Source organism: Saimiri boliviensis, chromosome 4 (assembly GCF_048565385.1).
Source record: "Saimiri boliviensis isolate mSaiBol1 chromosome 4, mSaiBol1.pri, whole genome shotgun sequence".
Taxonomy (NCBI): Eukaryota; Metazoa; Chordata; class Mammalia; order Primates; family Cebidae; genus Saimiri; species Saimiri boliviensis.
This window is the reverse complement of record NC_133452.1, coordinates 17,926,915-17,944,242: the sequence shown is the minus strand read 5'-3', so window position 1 is coordinate 17,944,242 and position 17,328 is coordinate 17,926,915. Positions and strand designations below refer to the sequence as shown.

Sequence of the window (17,328 nt, the reverse complement as noted above, 5' to 3'; positions counted from 1 at the left end):
TTTCTAGCTGATGACCTGAGACCTTAAAGCCCACAATGGTGGCATGCTCACTAGCAGCAGGGCCTGCTTCAGTCTCTGACAGTCTCCAGGCCAGGCTCACCCTCCCCCTGTTCCTGGGCCATGAGATGGTCTCCCACAAGACCATCTCATGGCCCAGGAAGAGACCACAGCCCACAGTGAAAGCACCTGGCATCTATGGAAAGCTGATGAACTAGGAACTGTTATCCTCACTACATGAATGTGGAAAGTGATTTCAATGGGTGGGCTGACCTCAGTGGCCGGGCCAGGCTGGGTGCCCGGGGCACACTCCAAAGTGGCAGACGCTAGACCCTTTGCCAAGAGCCAGTCACCTCAAGGGTTGCAGGACAGACAGCTCTGGGAGTGACTTCCTAGACTCAGCACGCGCCTAGGCCTTTCTGCAGTCTTGTAATCTGCCATTAGCTGCCTTGTCATTGAGAAGTCAGGAATTTGGGGAAAGGCCAGTGAAACGTTTGTGAGCTGGTTAACATGTTCACAAGCTGATTAAATTCTCAAGTTCACCCTGACTCAATGGAGTTTAAGCTGTAAAGATTCCTGAGTATTTCCACATTTCCAACCAGAAAGAAAATGTTTCAATATCCAGGGCCCCAGACCACAGGCTGGAGGGGAGGAGAGCAGGGCAGCGAGAGGATACAGGCAGCAGCAGGAACCATGTCCCTGTCCCTGGCAGCTGCTTTACATGTGGTCTCGGTCCCTCGAGGATGCCAGGCACAGATCAGTTTTGGGGCTCAACCCCAGTGAAGGAAGCACTTCCTTCAAATTGGAGGGAAGGGCTGACGGTGCCAAAATTGGAGCTGCCAGATGGTTCTCTAAGAACAGATTACAAACTAGGGTAAACACTCCAGCAATTCATCTTTGAATTTATTACTAAATATTTTAAAACACCCTTTAACCATCCCTATAACCTAATCCATTCCCGAATGCTAAAGAAACGTGTATAAAGAAAAACACTAAGTGGGTTTATAAAAAGACTGGAGGTTTGGACGGAAAAGCTTATTTTAATTACTTGGCAACGTTAGTACCCACTGGTGTTTGCCCAGCATCACAAGAACCTGGGTCCAGGCAGCAGAAAGACCTGAACCCAAAGAGAACAGAACGCAAGGCGGCTCCAAGCTTCTTTCTATGGAAAAAGCACCTAAACTTTGATCTAGGTTTAAAAACTAACGGAAAGGCAATGTCAGAGAGCTTGAAACAATATGGAAATTTTTTCATCTATTTTCTGTGATTGCTTAGAAGCAGAATGATAAAATAGATGCCATTTCAAATTTCCTGTATCTCACTTCCAGTCATGTGTCCCCAACTCGTGAGTTCCTCCTTTCCCCAGCTCCTCTGCGACACTGGAGATTCAAGATCTCAGCAGCTACCAGGGCTATTTAGGCCTGTGGAGTACTACAAAGGCCACCAAAGGAAGAAACGGTGAATAAGCAAGCTTCATTACCAGTCAAACTATGTCACCATCCTGGTGCCACACTTCCCATTCCCACCAAGCTCTGGGAAGCCACATGTGTACTCTCCTTGCCTGAGGAACTTACCCAGCCCCAGAAAGCACCTTTGCAGAGGGGCCAGCTATGGGCATTCCTGATGTCAGCACCAGCAGCTGAGGGCAGAGCCAGGCCTCCTGATCTGGCAGGTGCCCCAACCAGGAAACCAACAAGGGAACTTGGAAGCAGCCAAGGGACTTGCAGAGCCTTCTGAGCCCACTGCAAAAGAACACGCCATTTCCATGCTGAAGACAAACGTGAAGGCCCTGTTCCCAAGACCACCCAACAGAATCCAAGAAAAAACAAAACAGAAAATGAAAATGAAAGAGAGAATTCCACATGGATGCCATGAATGTGTTTTCAGGGAAGAACCCCAAACGGTAGTCAGATCAGATCGAGGTGGGGCGAGTTGATCAAGTGCTGAGCTGACCCAGAGGGGATGTCCATTCTGAGAACCATTTCAGGAGAAAGAAGCAAAAAAGGCAGGGGCGGGGGGAGGGGAGTGCTGCCCATCCAACCCCACAGAGTGCTGTGTGTCTTGGGCACTCTATCACAGGTCAGCAAACTTCTTCTGTACAGGGCCAAAGAGTAAGTATTTTAGGCATTTTTTGTTTGTCTCTCTTTGCTTCACAATTCTTTGAAAATATAAAACCCATTCTTAGCTCAAGGGCTTATAAAAACAGGCAGGCTGGGACTGTAGTTCACTGACCTCTGTCAGCCACCATTAAGCCACAGGTCCCCTCCTGGTGAAGGGAGTAAGAGTCCCTGCAGATGATCCTCTGGGGCGGGGGGAGGTCAGGGAGGCACAGCTGAAAGGCCTGGGAAACGCACTCACCTGGGAGGGACTGTTTCCATTCCCACTGGCTGTCCTCAGCTACTGCAGCGCTGTTGAGAGTCCAAGACCCTCAACAGAATAAAAAAAAAAAAAAAAAAAAAAAAAAATCGAAAGGGAAAATCAAAATGAAAGAAAAAATTCCACATGGATGTCATGAATGTATTTTCAGGGAAGAACCCCAAATGGCAGTCAGATCAAGGTGGGGTGAGTTGATCAAGTGTTGAGCTGACCCAGAGGGGATGTCCGTTCTGAGAACTATTTCAGGAGAAAGAAGAGGTCTGCCCTACAACATAGTACTGGGACGTAAGAACCATGCTGTATGCTGATACATTTGTGAAGAAAAAAGAGCTCATGTTATGTGTGTGTGTGTTTTTAACCACAATCAATTTTAAGATGTTTTTCCTCCTAAAAAAAAAGGTTAAAAACAAGTATGGGAAGATCTGGTAAATAATTCCCAGTAACAATTTCCAAAACCAGCTAGAGGAAAGAGTAAAATAGCTAAACTGCCCCTCAGTACGTGCCTTGTGCTATTTCAGCACATCCTATATATGAATGTGTTAACCTCATAACAACCCCATGCATGAGGCACTATTATTATCTCAATTTTACAGGGGAAGAAACTGAGGAATAGAAAGTTTAAGTAAGTTGCTCAAGTCATACAGCTAGGAAGTGGCTGGGCTGGGAACTGAGCCAAGGTATTTTTGGCTCCAGAGTCTATGTTATGGAAAGAGCCTGTCTAAGATTTGGACGGAAGGGACTTCATACATGTCCACATCACTAGCTCCCCTATTAGTATTGCCGTTGTGATTAGCAAATGTCATAGGGGAGGCGCGGGAGGGGAGGAACTGAGCCCCATGTCCAAGCCAGGCTTGGGTGGGAAGAATCCTGTGTGAAGCTGTTGAACAGGAACATATTTCAAGGGAGAAGGAAAGCAGGTTGACTTTCTGGCACCTGCATCAGGAAAGAAAGGTACAACTAGAGAAGCTGCCTATGACTTTCAAGTCACTGTCCCTCCCAGCCCCATCACTTCTGGTGACCAGGCTGTGTCTCAAGAACTGATTTTACCTGTGAGCAGAGTGACTTCTGGAGGCAGGTGGTGGTTTAGGAAGTTGGGGGTTTTCATGAACAAATAGGTCTTATTTGGACATCTCTCCCAGGAAAGCTCATCTCCCAGGATTCACACATCTCCTGGTCAGGGAGCCTCCTTACCTCAAATCGGGCCTTTGTTCTTATGCTATGAAACCAACCATACATTCAAGATAAACAACTAGGGCAAAGTCATCCATTAGAATTTGGTCACTTTGAATAAATGACTTGTTAACATTTATTTGGGGTAACCTAGAAAATTTTAATTAAAAAGCAAGTCAAATGTTGTTTCCGCATATAAGAACAGAAGCACTTTTCTTTTGTCTTTTAAAATTGTCACTATTCTTACAGTCTTATATTTCATATAAGTCTCTCCAAACTTTTTTTTTTGGGGACGGAGTTTCATTCTTGTTGCCCAGGCTGGAGTGTAATGGCTCGATCTCGGCTCGCCATAACCTCCACCTCCCATGTTCAAGCAATTCACCTGCCTCAGCCTTCCGAGTAGCTGGGATTACAGGCATGCACCACCACACCTGGCTAATTTTGTATTTTTAGTAGAGATGGGGTTTCAACATGTTGGTCAGGCTGGTCTCAAACTCCTGACCTCAGGTGATTCGCCCACCTTAGCCTCCCAAAGGGCTGGGATTACAGGTGTGAGCCATCATACCTGGCAAACTTTGACCTTGCCGTATGCAATTACTATATACACTGAGTTTTTCCCTACAAAATGGAGTCATGTTATTCTACAGCTTTTTTTAATGTAACAATATGTAGTGGGTATTTTCCCTAATCAATACATATAAATTGATTTCATTTTATAAAAATAGTTGCATCATATTAAATACTAGGTATGCACTATAATTAATTCACCAATCCTCCTACTGCTAAAAATCTAGGTTGCTAAAAAATTATAACAACAGGAGGCCCCTCTGTCATGTTCCTGGTTGGTTTTGGGACACTTATCTATTCATTTAGAGAATGACAAAGTAGTTCCTTACTTCATACTAATGACAAAAATGATTCCAGATAGATCGTAGACCTAGTAGAAGAAAATGCAAGCAAACTTTTGTATAATCTTAAAAAAAGGCCTTCTTAATGTAGACTAACCAGAATCTACCAAGGAAAAATAACCTGCCATGTTTGATGACATAAAAATTAAAACTTTCTGCGTGACTAAAGGAACTACATGAAGGCAGGACACATAATCATTGAAAATAATTATTTTACAAATGTAAAAAAAATAGAGGCTAAAACAGACTTCACAGAAGAGGCAATACAAATGGAACAATTATTATATTAACTAGCCATGGACATGCAAATTTTAAAAACAATGTTTTTACTGTTGCTCTCAATTGGGCAATATTTTTAAAAAACTGATAACATCTAGTCCAGCCTTTCCCAACTGCCTGCACCTGGGAATCGCCTGGGGAGCTTACAGCTTACCAGCTACCAATTTAATTGGTTTGGGGTATGGCCTGGGGTTCTACGTTTTAAAAAGTTCCCTGAGAGAGTCTAACGTGCAGAGTTTGAACATTAATAATTTGGGAATAAATCCCGAAATCTGGAAACCAGTACTGTGGCTTAAATTAAAGGAGGTATGACGAAAAGGAGGTTTTCATCACCCGTGTGGGTGGGGGTGGAAATCATCACAACTTTTTAAGAAAGCAAACTGGCAGAATTTGTTAAAAGTGAGAATGCACATACCTTTTGATTCAGTAATTCCACTTTGAACAATACATCTTGAAGGAATAAAAGCAGCACTATCAAAAGATACATATGCATGTACATGTACGAGTGTCCACGGCAGCCCTGATTCATAACAAACCCCTGGAAGAAAGCAGCAGTTGAAAAAGTGATACTGAGATCTCTAATGCAGTGAGGATGATGGCATAGGAACCAGTATGTCTGTGGGACATCGTTCAGTGAAAAATTCAAGTTGCAGAATAATAGGAATAGATCCAATTTTTAAAAATGTATACATTATTTGAATAAGAAAATCAGAAGGTATAGGAAGATATCATAAAAGTGGGAGATGATGTAAAGAGAGATCAGTAATTTAAGTTTTCTCGGAAAAACAGGAGAATCTTTGTAATGAAAATAATGGATTTTTAAAAAAATAATTGGCCTTTAAAATAGACAATACACAGCGAGAAAGAAATGAGGCTTGTCCTAAGAGGCATTAAAACTTATAATGAAGTAATAAATGTACTATACTACTATATTATTAGTTATAGTACATATATTTGCATTATTTATATCTTTTGTTTTTATATCATACAAATATATACATCATTATAATAAATTATACTACATACTGCTATGAATAAAACAGCAATGGCCAGGTAGAGCTAACCATTGACTAGAGTTCAGAATAACAATCCAGATTGATATGGAAACCAGTTATTTGGTGAAGCTGATATAGTATGAGTTAGTGGAGGAGGATGGGGAAACTTGGTGTTACTGCTTGCCATGGTGACCAACTGGAGAGAATTAAAGGACCCAAAGATGGAGAAGTCCAGTGCAGGTGGTAGCCTGGAAGCCCAGCGCTAGGGCTGAATGTGGTGCATCCTTACAAGGTTTCCAGGTAATATTGATTCTTTGAGCCACAGGTGAGCCAAACCCACTTTGAAAGCCATGGCCACTTCCATCTCTATAGTGTTCAGTCAACCTGTAAATCCCACAAGGAGGTGTGGGGTAAGGGGTGGACATGGGCTATGCTGGGTTCCTGCCTATAAACGGGGTTTGGGGTTAGCTGCCTGGAATTGCTGCCGATGTTGGCAGCTGCTTGGCAGCTTTGCTTTCTGAGCCCAACAACCGCTTCAAGGTTGTGTCCAGCAGGATTTAGGCCTGAGCCAGGAACACACATCTGTGAGGCCCTGATGTGAATATTCAGCAGGGAGATCGGGATTTCTTCTCGATCGCCTGTGGCATCAAATGCGGTTGCCTGTGGCATCAAATGTGGTCATCTGTGGCATGGCTTACACAGGACCTTCTTCTCCTGACATAATTGTGGTTTTCAAATTCAGTTATGTTCCCACTCTTGTATTAGGTAACAGGTTAAACAAATTCATGAGCCCGATTTATTTTTCTGTGACCTTCATATTTTAGCAAGATTATATACAAGTCCTAACCAGCTTCCTCAGCTCCCCAGATGAAATGTTCTCACTGTTCAGCCTGTGTTACAGCATATCACCCCGCCTCTCATTAATCATTCCCACTGTCCAGCCCCCTTAGCTTCCTTCGGCTGCTTGGCAGAGGTTACAGGAAGTTCTCCTGATTCGCCTTGTTTGTAAACTTACTCATCTGAGTGAGGGTCCTCTCCCAAATTTAGGCCTCTCCATGGTAGCCTCTAATGGATTCCTGGTGCATATTTTAAAACTTGAAGGGAGAGGTTAGTGAGAAGCTTGGAACTGAAGAATAAAAGTTCTTCCTGGCCAGGCGCGGTGGCTCATGCCTGTAATCCCGGCACTTTGGGAGGCCAAGGTGGGTGGATCACCTGAGATCAGGAGTTCGAGACCAGCCCAGCCAACATGGTGAGACCCCGCCTTTACTAAAAATACAAAAATTAGCTGGGTGTGGTGGCGGGAGCCTGTAATTTCAGCTACTTGGGAGGCTGAGGCAGGAGAACTGCTGGAACCCAGGAGGCAGAGGTTGCAGTGAGCTGAGATCATGTCATTGCACTCCAGCCCAGGTCGACAACAGGGAGATGCCATCTCAAAAAAAAAAAAAAAAAAAAAAGTCCTTTCTTTTCAGTTTCATTATCTTTGAGTTACTTCAGATATGACAATCATCCACAATTACCCCAGTGTACTACTAAATCTAAAATTGAGATGACCACACTCAGTAAAATACCTCTCATTGCCTGCATTAACTTCTCAGTGTTACATCTAAGTGGAAAATTGCCTCTGTGCTTGTAAACCCCTCCTCCTGTCTCCATTTCCATAAATGGATATTCATACTCCTCAAAAACACATCCCACTGTAATATAAACTGAGTGACCAAGAAGCTAAAAGCAGAGGACATTTGCTCAAGAAAATAGAGATCTAACAACTTTAATCTCTCTTCATTCCCCTAAATTAGATATTGTTTCTATCGAATTCCCTTCTAGTGTTCTCATTTGATGTATTCATCCTATCTCAGGATGTAACCAGTGCTGGGAAATACGAATTCTTCTCTATGTCAAAGGCCCAGTGGTGACTGCTTTTAATGAGGCATTAAACAAGAACCAACCCAAATCCCTATCGATGATAGACTGGATTAAAAAAAAAATGTGGCACATATGCACCACGGAATACTATACAGCCATAAAAAAGAAAGAGTTCTTGTCCTTTGCAGGGATATGGATGAAGCTGGAAATCCTGAGCAAACTAACACAGGAACAGAAAGCCAAACACCACATGTTCTCACTCATAAGTGGGAGTTGAACAATGATAACATATGGATACAGGGAGGGGAACATCACACACCGGGGCCTGTCAGGGGTTTGGGGGGGCAAGGCGAGGGAAAGCATTAGGACAAATACGTAATGCATAATATGGGGCTTAAAACCTAGATGATGGGATGATAGGTGCAGCAAACCACCAGGGCATATGTATGCCTATGTAACAAACCTGCAAGTTCAGCAACTGTATCCCAGAACTTAAAGTAAAATAAAAAATAAAAATAAAACAAACAAACAAAGGAAGAAAAAAGCCACAAGAACTTCTGAGGTACTCCCCAAGAGGACTCCCCAAGGGAACCTGGAGCAGTTCCTGCCATATAATGGGCATTCAATGAATTACTTGAGAGATTAGTGGCTGTTGTGCTCCCCAAGCACTTCTGGATTTACTTGGTGCACACTCAGGATATTTTAATTTCTGCACAATCCCCTATGGTTGGTTGGTGATGGTACTGGTGAATTGGTTGCACCGAACCAGGAATCCATCCACTGGGCTGCTTTCAGGCAGGCCAGACCAGCCCTCAGAGGCCTGACTTTTCTGGCCACAATCAGCTTTCATAAATCGTCTCTCTCCACTATTTTTTGCTTTATGATCTCTTATGTGGCTTGTCTATTAAGATTTGTAGCTATAATTTCTTAAGAGTTGGCCCCAGGGTGTAGGTGATTAATCAGTCTACCCCAACCTGCATTTTTTATAGTGGATCTCAGGCCTCAGCATGCTGAATTTCCCATCTGGGCCTTCTGAAGTCTTCTCACTTCCTACAAAAACAAGGGAAGCTATTGCGGGTCCATGTTCCAGGAGGGACATTCCTGCTCCTCAGCCATCATTTCCCAAAAACCCTTTCATTTCTCCCGGGATTTCTTATGAAGTGACTACTTTTAGTTTCTAATCCCTTATTTTTCCATTTTAGTTTTATTGGATTCTTTGTTCACTTTTCTAACATTTCCCGTTTGCTTGTGCAAATCTCCTTACCATCATGCTATTATTAACCCTTCCCTTCCCATTCTTTCTGGTCAGTGGATCATCTCTTTATGCCCTCCCTCACCCAGCACTCACTTGGGACATCATGCCCTCTCTCCAGGCCACAGCAGGGCTCCCGACACTCTTCACTGCAGCCATCAGTGTCCTTTTATCTCCTTACTCTTCTTTAAACCATCCCCGATCCCGTCCATGAAGCCTTTTCTCTCTGTCCATGAAGCCTTCTCTCTCTGTCCATGAAGGCTTCTCTCTCTGTCCATGAAGCCTTCTCTCTCTGTCCATGAAGCCTTCTCTCTCTGTCCATGAAGCCTTCTCTGTCTGTTGCCAGAGCAGCTGCTGGGTGAGGGTGAGGATGCTCATGGCCCCATCCCCTTGTCTCCCCATTATCTGTGTCTGGCATGGTCCTTGCTAAACTGGCCAGTTGGTCATGCATGGAAGAGCCATGGCCTCATGGTTCAATGTTTTCACTCACTGGGGCTCCCTACTTCTTTCCCGTTCCAAGGTTCTGTTGTTTAAATCTTCAAAAAATATAATGGAAATGGACATTCCACACCCCTTTGGGGGTTTCACCGGGTTTTTAGAAAGGCACAAATGGATTGTACTCTAAGATTTTTCTTAATTGAAACCAAATGTTTTTCTCAGCAACATTAACCAGTTGATTCTTCAGTGATGGGAGATGCCTAGGAAGTCAGTTGACAATGATGTGGAGAAGAAATGCCTCTGAAATCTCTTTGCGCTTCCTTTTCCATGACGACACTCTCATTGTGTGGGATTTCCATAGCCCTTGAAGGGCTAAACTGCTCGTGGGAGGACTTCTCCTTCCAGGTATTAGGAGGAGTGACAGGGAAGTGAGGGAAGAGTGAGGCCTGAAGAGTACCCCATCTCAGATGAGGGCGCAGGGCACCCTCCAACTCCAATGGCCACCACCGCTCACAGCCTCTCCGGAAGCAGGAAGATAGGACACTTTAAGCACAAGGTGATCTTCTCTATAAAATAACAATGGGGTGGGGGAATTCCATCGTGTTCCTTGCAGGAGGTTACATGGACCCTAAGACAGGAATCACCTGACGGCAAGAAGCAGAGTAGCAGAGAGAAGTCTTAGCTACAGTGTGAAAGTGATCAGGAAATTTTTCAAGAAGGAGGTGGCTTGTGAGTGGAGTCTGGTGAGGCGGGCAAGGAGGAATGAAGTTAAGGAAGTATAGGGGCAGTGCTTTTCAGCAGTTAGCAGGAATAAAGTCACCTCAGGCATCTGTTTAAAAAATGCAGGCTGCCAGGCCCTATCCCAGAGATTGAACTAGAAGGTCTGAAGCAAGCCCAGGATTTGGAAAGTTTAGTAAGCCCCAGGAACCCTAGTTGAGATGGACTCAGGCTACCTGCATTTTGGAAGCCATAGAAGGCAGTTTCAGGCAAGGTAAAGGACCTCAGTTTGGTTTAAATACTCAACTTAGAGCGGGATTTGTAGACTTAAATATCTCTGGGGGCTAGGGTGATACCAGCTTTGAGAGAATTTGGAGGTTTACAAGTACAAATAGGAGATACTCTCTCTCTCCCAATTCTGAAAGGGACAGCAGCCAACAGGCTCTGGCAATTACTGCCATGCAGGAATATGTGCTCCAGACTCAGGCCCCAGAGCTGTCTACGAGAAGAGAAGCCAGAGACTTGAGTTTTCAACCCCCCAGAAATTACTAAATGATAGATGAAAATGCCATGAGCATCAAATAATTCCAAGAGGGCCACTATAGTAGGCAAGTTCAGAAGGGCAAAATAAAATCTCATTGCATTTGAAAATGAAAATTGTATTTTATCTGGTACACGATGAACAACAGAAGGCTTTGCAGCAAAGAAGGGATCTGAACAGAAGCATGCTTTAAGAAGATTTCTGTGGCTGTTGTCTGTGTGCAATGGGATGGAGAAGGGAACTCAGACAGCAGCTCCCAGGAAGCCCCTCCGAATGTGCAAAAGGAATGGAGAGGAGAGGATGAAAGGTTTCCAGAAGCAAGAATTCAGGAGATCTGATTGACTATGGAAGGAAGAGAGAAAAAGGAATCACCTAGGGTCTTCTATGTCTAAATTCACACTGCCTCTCGCCATCCTTTTCCTTTAATGGATACTTATATTCCAGCTTCATTCATTGCACAAAATATAATCACGTAGGTTGCATTCTGATCAGTGCCTGCTTAATAATGAAACTTAAGAGTTATTTATTTAGGAAAAAAGCACAGACCAAATATTTTATAATATCTATAATAAATGCAAAGAAATCAATACAAACAAAACTGGGCTTTAGCAAACTGTACATTCATAAATAGCTTTGTTTTTACTATAACATTCAACTTTTTCACATAAAGCCTTCCATGATCTTATTTATTACATCTAGTTTTTCTTTATACCTCTAAAAAAAAGTGCCTTTCAGATTTACAGCTTGTGCTTCTAAAGCAAGGGTTAAAATATCATGCCCCAAAGAAAAACAAGGTAAAAAGGAATCTGCCATATAAGCTCTTAAAAATTGTATGTTACAAGGTTCTAAAATCTCTTCAGCACTGGTTGGTTGGTGGATTGTATGACACTGACATGGAGCTTGGGAGGGTTGTTTATCTGATGGTTAGAGCAGCACTGTGGGAAAGCTGCCCAGATGGTCTACTGAAGTCCTTGGCTATGCATAGAAAGAGCCAAGGGCCGAGAATTCACGAGTCCAGGGAACTCTGGAGGTCCTTACTCTCTTTAGTGCTAAGGTTCAGAGTCTCAGACCAGATTTCTTCCAAACCTCCTTGTCATCTGTTTGCTCTCCTGTCACCGTTTATCCTCCACCTCCAAAGCCATGATTTCACACGTGTGATCTGGAGGAGAGCTAAAGCTGCCGCACCAAGGGCTTTTGGCAAGATCGAGGTCCTCTTGTTGCTAGTTTGGGATTGCTTATGACCTGATCCTCCTGATGCTGCCAGTACTTCTGCAGATGGCATCTGCTTAGTTCAGAGTGGAGGAGGGCCATTCGTGTATCTGAGCATGGGGTGGAATGACCGGGCAAAGTTGTTGGAGAGGGCACAGCTGTAGTCTTCCTCTGACATGGGTACAAGGCAGGCGAGCCCGATGAGGAGCAGCAGGAGAAGCTGAAGGGGAAGAGCTGCTCGGAGGACTCTGAACAGGAAGGCGCGGCCCGATCGAGCTGGCCCAGGCTCAGAAAGGGAGGAATCGGAGCCACCTTTTGTGGACCTGAGAGAAGAATAGACATAAATAACTCAGATAACTCCAGTGTTGGATGGACATTGCTTTTTGCCTCTGCACCTTCCTGGAAGCTGAAAAGGCATGCCAAGCACACCCAGCCTGGCAATCAGCTGCCAGCCTTCCACAGTGTGCCCAGGTCACCCCCCACCACCAAATGAAGTTGTTGGAAACTGCACTGACGAGAAATAAACATTTAGTCAGTCAACTAAACATAAGTAATTGGGTTCAAATTCTACTCCCTTTATCCCATAATTTGGTAAAAAATTTTCCATCAACAAAAATAATTGCTCAATACACATTCTACCAACATAAAGTAGATCTGAAATAATTAAAATGTAGCTATTTGATGCAGTACCTTTGTGTTTTAAGAATATCAGGAACATTGTTAAACAAAATTAGTCGCTTTCAGAATCATACCAAATATCCCATCTAGTCATCCTGGGTATGCCAAAATCCATGCAACAAAAATAAAAACAGTCCTAGTCATTTTGCACAGACCCACAAAAGCTTCATTAATCATAGAGCATACCCTGGTTTCATCTTGCACTGAATCAGCATCAGGCCCTGACATTAGCGGGTTCTAAAGCAGTACAAACAAGGAACAGCAGTGGAGTTTGTCTGCAGAACTCTGGTGTTGTATGACATAGATGCTCGCGGATCCTATCACTAACGTCGTGACTTTGGCAAATGGACTCCATTTTCTGAGGAGGATGGACTGTCGTCCTGGAGCCCTCTCTACACTCAAAGAGACAAGCTTTTCTATTTCACTTTTATCTTCCTTTTAAATAGTGCCTTCGATATTGGGCACAGGTTTCAGAATTCCTAAGAAAGACTGTCTGGAAAACAGAGTCTGGAAGTAGATTTTGATTTGTGTGCTACTGTTTTCTTTTTGTGAACAGCCATTAACCTTTTCTGGCTACTAGTAGAAATGATGAAGAAAGAAGTGTTGTTTGCAACAGGCATTTTGTGTATATTCACACCCATACAACACTGAATGAGCAAAAATAATAGATACAGCCAAAAGAGACATTCCCTCACACCTAGTCTAAATTTCCTAAGGGTTTTAATATCACTAAGGGTAAGAACATTGAATGTGAGGCTGCTAGAATAACGCGAGCATGTGAACGCTGTATTGGTAACTGTGGGTTTGGCCCAGAAAAACGCACTACGCTGATAGTTCCCCTATTGGTTGTTAACTTTGAAGACAGATTACCCTTTTATCAGTGGGGTATGAGGAGTGACACTAGATAAATGTTAAAATAAAAAACAGAATCCACTTAAGATGTAACAGAGGGATTATTCAAAACTCCTTTTTTAAACCATCAAAGAAAAATGGGAGAGGGCTGGGCTCAGTGGCTCACGTCTGTAATCCCAGCACTTTGGGAGGTTGAGGTCAGTGGATCACTTGAGGCCAGGAGTTCGAGCCAGCCTTGAACAAGGTGAAACCCTGTCACTACTAAAAGCACGAAAATTAGCTGGGCATGGTGGTGTGTGCCTGTAGTCCCAGTTACTTGGGAGGCTGAGGCAGGGGAATCGCTTGAACTGGGAAGCAGAGGATGCAGTGAGCTGGGATCTGAGCATCACTGCACTCCAGCCTGGGCAACTGAGCAAGACTCTATTAAAAAAAAAAAAAAAAAAAAAAAGGGAGTCTAACAGATTGGTTCTGCAAAAACCCCAAGCAGCCCACACCATGCAGTGTTTCTATGATAATTCTTATAGTGTAAGGAAAAATCAAGTCACTGGCTTAAATTGAAAGCATGTTCTTTTCTGAAGTCCACAACTAATGGCAGTGTAATGTAATTTTGAACAATTCACTTCATTTCTATGTGCCAACCTCTTCATTAACCTCTTCAAATTAGAATAGATGGTCTTCCAACTTTTAAGTTCCCTGTTTTATGTTTTATGTCTTCTACTGATTTGTCAGTGTAAATAATCTCCCAAGAAGCCATAAGAGCTCAATCACCATCTAGTGGTCAAATGGATTAACTGCCCTCGTGCTAAGACCAGTGAGTTATTCCTAATGAGCTGAAAAGAAAAAAAAAAAAAGTATATTTTGTGAAAATATAGTAGAACATAAAAGGAATATGTTATCTACCTTATTAATGGAAAAGGAAAAAGAAACTTCTTGAGTTTGGGGGCATCCAATTCATCTTCTAATTTTGTAGGTAAGTAGCTAAGGACAGTTCATGTTTACTCTTCTAATTGCTAGGCAGCACTCTGAGCATTTATGTTGGGTTCTGTCATTTAATCCTCACAACAGTCCTCTGCGGTGTGTACTCATTAACTTCATTTTATAGATGATGTGAAAGGAAGCTCAGAGAAGTGAAATCACTGGCTCAAGCTTACACAGCCAGCAAATGGCAGAAGACTTCAACCCTGTGATTTTAACTACCAGAACTTGGACTCTCTAGACAGGGTGAATGATTTGCTCCAAATCCCACAATTAAAAAAAAGAGGCCTAGCAGGAACTCAGGGTTCCCAAATCACTGCCCGCCACACTCTCTGCTGTGAAATGTTTTGTTGGTTGGTGATATGAATAACGGTAATTCAGGTTGTATTCACGCCACAGGCATCTCCCATGTAGAAGCAAAGAAGAGAATCTTGAGTTTGCATCCTAAAATATCTGGAAACAAGTGGTTTCCTCATATCTAAAATAAATGCCTCTAGTCGTAAGGCCTCACAGTATCCTGCAGATCATCAAATCCGTGTACGGACGTGAAGACATTTTGTTTTGAGGCAGTTATATAACCATGGGCAAGTAAATTAGTCTCTCTGGCCTTCAGTTTTCTCATTTGCAATGATGAGGGGTGCATCAATGTCCTAAAATGTTTTGGCTCTGACAGTTCATGACTCAATGGTTTGTCTTAAAGTATCTTAAGAAGGATAGGATAGCTACCCACAAACTGGGGATCAAATTTTCTTCAAAATATCCTTCCCTTGACTTTAAAATATGCCCTGGCAACCAGCCCTCAACACCTGTACCTAGATGAGTTATAACAGAGAGACAGAAGAGAGCTCCACATTTTCTATTCATTAAATAGTTAATTTCCACTAGGAGACATTGAAGGACTTTAGTGATGGGAAGGTTTACATATATAATGGATAATGCAATCTGACAGAGCTGAATAGCTCCTCTTTGTAAACTGTTAGCTTCTTTGTGCAATCAGGTCAAAGATCAAGATCAAAACAAAGGCTGCACATTGACTAGCTCAGTCCTGCAAAAAATGAAAAGGGTCAGCATTTGCAGAATATGGGCTCCTATGTTGAAGTCTGTTGAAGGACATGGCATATTTAACAGCACCAGAGCATTCTTTATTAAAATTTAATTTGCATATGACCTCTAATGTTGAAGAATGCCAACCTAGGAAGAAGTCATGGGCTGGGATGGGGACAGAGAGAACACACAGAACTCAGTGACTGTCTGTGCAGCTGGCTGCCCTTGAACATGTCGTAACTATCCACTGGGAAAAATGCCTGCCCACTTGGGATAATTACCAGATTCCAACATGCCCAAAGCGGCCTCTTCTTCAGGGGTAACTTGTTCTAGCGATTTCAGTACCAAGAGGCTAATGGTCCCCAGGGTAAAGGTTACTTTTAGTATGTATCTACTGTCCTAAAAACCACCTGAGTTTCAAGAGTCTTGGGAAATTTGATACGGGAAAGAATAAAGGCAACTTGCTGACTAGTGACTGGTCATTTGCCTCTGGCTTTATAATATACATGGATGCCAGTTTAGATTGTGTTTTTATAGGAAAAACTAAATGTGTGAATTTACTTAAGGAACCCCATCAATACAGAGATATCAAATAGCTCTGTCTAGAAAAAGAAAATGTGCTTATTCTCTACAACTAAATTTTTATTTGTTTTTCTCACTTCCCTCACTCCTTCAAATTTCCAGGTAGATAGTTGCCCAGAAGTTGTTTCATCTCTGTCCCAAAATACCTAGACAGACAATGGTGGGAGGAGGAGAATGTCAGGGAGGCAGTAGTAACTAAAAACACACCCTTCAAAAGAAAGTGTACTGGACACACAGATGTGAGAAGTCTGAATGCCATGCACACAGGGTGACTCACTCTGAAAACTGTACATAATCAAGGAAATGAAAATGAGTTAATTTTGTGCATACATCATTTAAAGCCAAATGAGCAGAAACTTTTCATTTCTTTTGTTACTTGTTGGCTCTCACTGGCAGTACGTAACAGGAATTTATTGTGCAGAAACATCTAGATATTCCATGATCTTGATCCTGCCCTTACGTGTTTTGCCTTTGAAACCCAGTAATTCCTGGATGTGTGGTTCAGAAAAGTTTCCAGAATCAAGTTAGGACTCAGGTCTGTTTTTCTTCCAAACCAAACATTCTTGCTGATCCTCAGCTACCTGAGGCAGCCTGTGGTGGCCTCAGCTCTGAAACCACTGTTAGAAGGATTCTACCCATCAACAGCCCTTCAGCAGAGTGGTATGGTTAACAGGGTAGGGTCTAGAGTCAGGGGAGACCTGGGTTCAAATCCTAAATCTTTACATCTCTAACCCCCAGTGTCCTTGTCTATAAATTAAGAATACAGCCATGTCATCAGATTCTTGTGAGGGTTAAATGAGGTAACATACATACAATGCTTAACATATACAATTAAGCACTTAATAATTGAAACACATTAAGTACTAAATAAATGTCAGCAACTTATCACTATTATCTGTATAATTATACCAACAGTGTGCTGACTCATACCCTTAGGAGTTGGCTGGATTCAGCCTTTTCTCTCAGGAAAACATACCTGATTTATTAATAGTGCTTTCAAGGATGCGATAAATTTCTCAAATTGCCCGTCTTGTTCCCTAGAAACATGGGGAAGGCCTACCTCAAATAGCAAAGGAGAAACCTATTGGAACCTCAACCTACCTCTGTCCTTGGGGCACAGGTGACCAACCTGCCTTGGAGAAGAGAGGCTCTGTGCTGAGGCTCTTTGAATGCTTGAATAAATAGATCCCCAGATAATGTCTGATAGAAAAGGGTTGAAAACAAATTCTAAAAGAAACTGAATAGTGTTTATAATGAGGCCCTAGTGAACATGCAAAAAAAAAAAAAAAACAAAAAAAAACAAAAAAAACCCACTGCCCTTGTTTAAATATATCTGATTAATTTCAATACATTTTTAAATAAGGCCTTTTCCCCCCTCCCTTTCAGTGTTTCAGCCAGTCATTTGCCACTTCTCATTCCATCTTAGCTTTCTGTAAAGAAGGTGCCAGAGAC

General features: G+C 42.7%; 1 protein-coding gene across 25 annotated transcripts in view; it reads right to left on the bottom strand.

The window, feature by feature from the left end:
- Window positions 1–11,086: 11,086 nt before the first annotated feature.
- SYNE1 (spectrin repeat containing nuclear envelope protein 1) overlaps window positions 11,087–17,328 on the bottom strand; it is a 518,258-nt gene continuing 512,016 nt past the window's right edge. For 23 of the 25 annotated variants that reach the window (XM_074397242.1, XM_074397246.1, XM_074397241.1 and 20 more), the window contains one exon: window positions 11,087–12,068. In XM_074397242.1, the coding sequence (XP_074253343.1) occupies window positions 11,828–12,068 (241 nt within the window). In that variant the 3' untranslated portion in view covers window positions 11,087–11,827. The remainder of the gene's footprint in view (window positions 12,069–17,328) is intronic. The other 2 variants (XM_074397260.1, XM_074397261.1) reach the window with 1 other exon arrangement.